The sequence below is a fragment of the Citrus clementina genome, unplaced genomic scaffold (genome assembly GCF_000493195.1).
Source record: "Citrus clementina cultivar Clemenules unplaced genomic scaffold, Citrus_clementina_v1.0 scaffold_3, whole genome shotgun sequence".
In the NCBI taxonomy this organism is placed as follows: domain Eukaryota; kingdom Viridiplantae; phylum Streptophyta; class Magnoliopsida; order Sapindales; family Rutaceae; genus Citrus; species Citrus x clementina.
In genome coordinates, this window is record NW_006262339.1 from 31,568,199 (window position 1) to 31,570,786 (window position 2,588).

The 2,588-nt window shown below is 32.5% G+C and overlaps 1 protein-coding gene across 1 annotated transcript; it reads right to left on the reverse strand.

The window, feature by feature from the left end:
• Positions 1 to 205: 205 nt before the first annotated feature.
• Positions 206 to 1,465, reverse strand: LOC18049942 (UPF0481 protein At3g47200). The gene has a single exon (XM_006442337.2). It carries the CDS (start codon positions 1,463 to 1,465, stop codon positions 206 to 208), a length of 1,260 nt encoding a protein of 419 aa, XP_006442400.2.
• Positions 1,466 to 2,588: the final 1,123 nt, after the last annotated feature.

Genomic DNA, 2,588 nt, shown 5'->3' on the forward strand with positions numbered 1-2,588 from the left:
TAATTAAAAACAAAAGGGTACAATTATCGTCCAACTTCTTAATGTCTCATATTATCATGCATCTAAGCACAAAGTACAAAACCCAACTGCTCTTATCTGTTTTACAAACTGGGGTTGAGCTAAACAAATTAAAACAGCAGCACTGACGACACAAGAGAAATGTTTCTAAAAACACGAAATTTTAAAAATAGTAGAAATTAATAATCTACGATCCAATGAACGAACAAATTGTTTGTGTGACGGTGAGTAGAAGAAGAATAACAGCTGCAATTACAGAAATAGATGCCCATGGGGTATTGAAATAATTTTGCTTCAAATTGGCTTTCCACTTGTGCCGTGGTAACTGGCAATAGGCCTGTAGATCAGCAACAACACCAGAATATTTGAAAGGGATATCCCACGAACAGTCTCTATCAAGGCTGCGAAAAACACTTGGAAGTATTTCACTGAACCCAAGCCCAATAATTTTATTTTGAATGAGGAATTCCGCATCTTTTGGAGTGTTGACGAGGCAACTCATCATTATAATGTAGTCATTAAAATAACTAGGGCAGCCATGCATCCTCTCAGTGTCGTAGTAATATACCGTAAAAAATGGAATTTCCAGAATTCCATCACTAAATTTGATGTCAATTAGATTTTTGCTTGACCCTGATTTGAACTTGACTCCAGCTTCGTGAAGTTCCTTTACACTGGGTATGTTTTGATCATCATTCTTCAATTTAACTTGATCAGGCATCTGGGATGGATGAAGACAGAGCATAAGCAGATGAAGAAAATGTTTAGCTTCGGAAATGTGGATTTCAAGCAAATTCTCCTTCATTGGAAAATATCCAACAATATCATCCCTGAACCAATAACAAGTAACTGTGGTGAAGGAAATTTCTTCATAAAAGCAATGACTAGAGGCTGCTGTTTTGGCTAGATTAAACAAATCATTGAGAATGAATAATGGAAGCTGGTTTTCTAGCAGCAAAAAGTCTTGACGTATTTCCCAAAACAAACATGATTTTCCCAATATGGGATCCTCATCGGTTCTTAAATTACGATTATAATATCTCAGAAAGAGCTCAATGAGAAAGACAGCATCCACTAAAACCATTGTTACAAACTCATCACTCGCAAGATTATGAATGGTTTCAGCATAGCAATTGCGCACTTCTGCTTCCCTTTGCTTTACAAATTCAAGGAAACTTGCCAGGCGTGCCTTTGTTCGTTGAAGAAAGCATTTTAGGTACCTTTCTTTTTGCTCTTCCATGGCTTTTAGCTCTGGCTTCCCATAATGAAACGGCCCAATTGAAACCATTTTCGGAGTGTAATCACGTGGATGTAAACACCGCTTCCGCTCAGGAACTCTGTAGATGGAACACTCTCTGGTTAAGGGCTGGAAAGTCTCCAACTTCCCACCCAAATATTCTGCCAACTTCTCCATTTCAATCGATGCATGATGCTCACTGTTCACCATCTTCTATTAAATGTTAATTACTCGCTGCAGTAGCAACAAAATAGATTAAATTATCAGAAAATTTAGGTATATAAATAGCATTAAAAACATCAAATGATTCGAGATACAAAAGATCAAAATTAAGAAAAAATAATAATAAAAGAACGAGAAAACTCACATTGCTTTGCCTATGGCCTGTGATCCACATACCCGAACAACCCACTTTTGTAGTCAACAGATTAGCAGCTCCTCACCCAAAAAAATAAAATAAAAAAATAAAAAATTTATTCCTTTAAATGAGGACTTGGTCTTTCTATATTTACGAGAACTTTGCTCTTCTTTAATATTAAATTTATTAAAAAACAAGTTCTCCTAATAAGAAATAATTTATGAGCGGACCACGACCAACAAGCCATTACGTCTTTTTATATTTCAAAGAAAATTGGCTGATTTTTTTTTTAATTTTTATTTTATGAGAAGGCCTATTGCTGTTGGATTTGTTTAAACGTGCTCATTGCTACCATGATCCTCGATTCCCTGAATATAACACACTATATTGTTCAGTTTAGTTTTAATAAACCGATTGTATACTCTTGTTAAGCATATTTTTAGGACAAAACTCAAAAGAGTTTTTTTTTTTTTTTTTAAATACAACCAAACCAAGTTGCTTTCTTATAAAATTGAATAATTTGTTTTCATTTCATACGTTCGATAAAACCATATTATTAGCAACTAGATCATGTTTAAACAAGCGAATAGGCCACAGATCAGTCAAAAATTTATTTCGTTGGGATTGGGTAACACAATTTAATTTTTTTTAAAAATCACGTGATAAGTAGACAATTATATTTTTTAAGCAAGCGAACAGGCAAACTACTATTAGACATTTTTTAAAACAATTTTAATATTTACAATTTATTAAACATATTTTATTATATTAAAGTAAATTTTAAAATAAACAGAAACCTAATATTAAATTAAATATACACAAAATTGACTTTATTTTGACCGTCATATAAATTTAATTAATTAATATTAGTACTTGAGATGTGTTCAAACCCCATGATTTATTTAAAAATTATTATAAAAAAAAATATATCATTTTTCAAAGTAATTTTATAGAAGACGATTAAAAGAAAAGGGC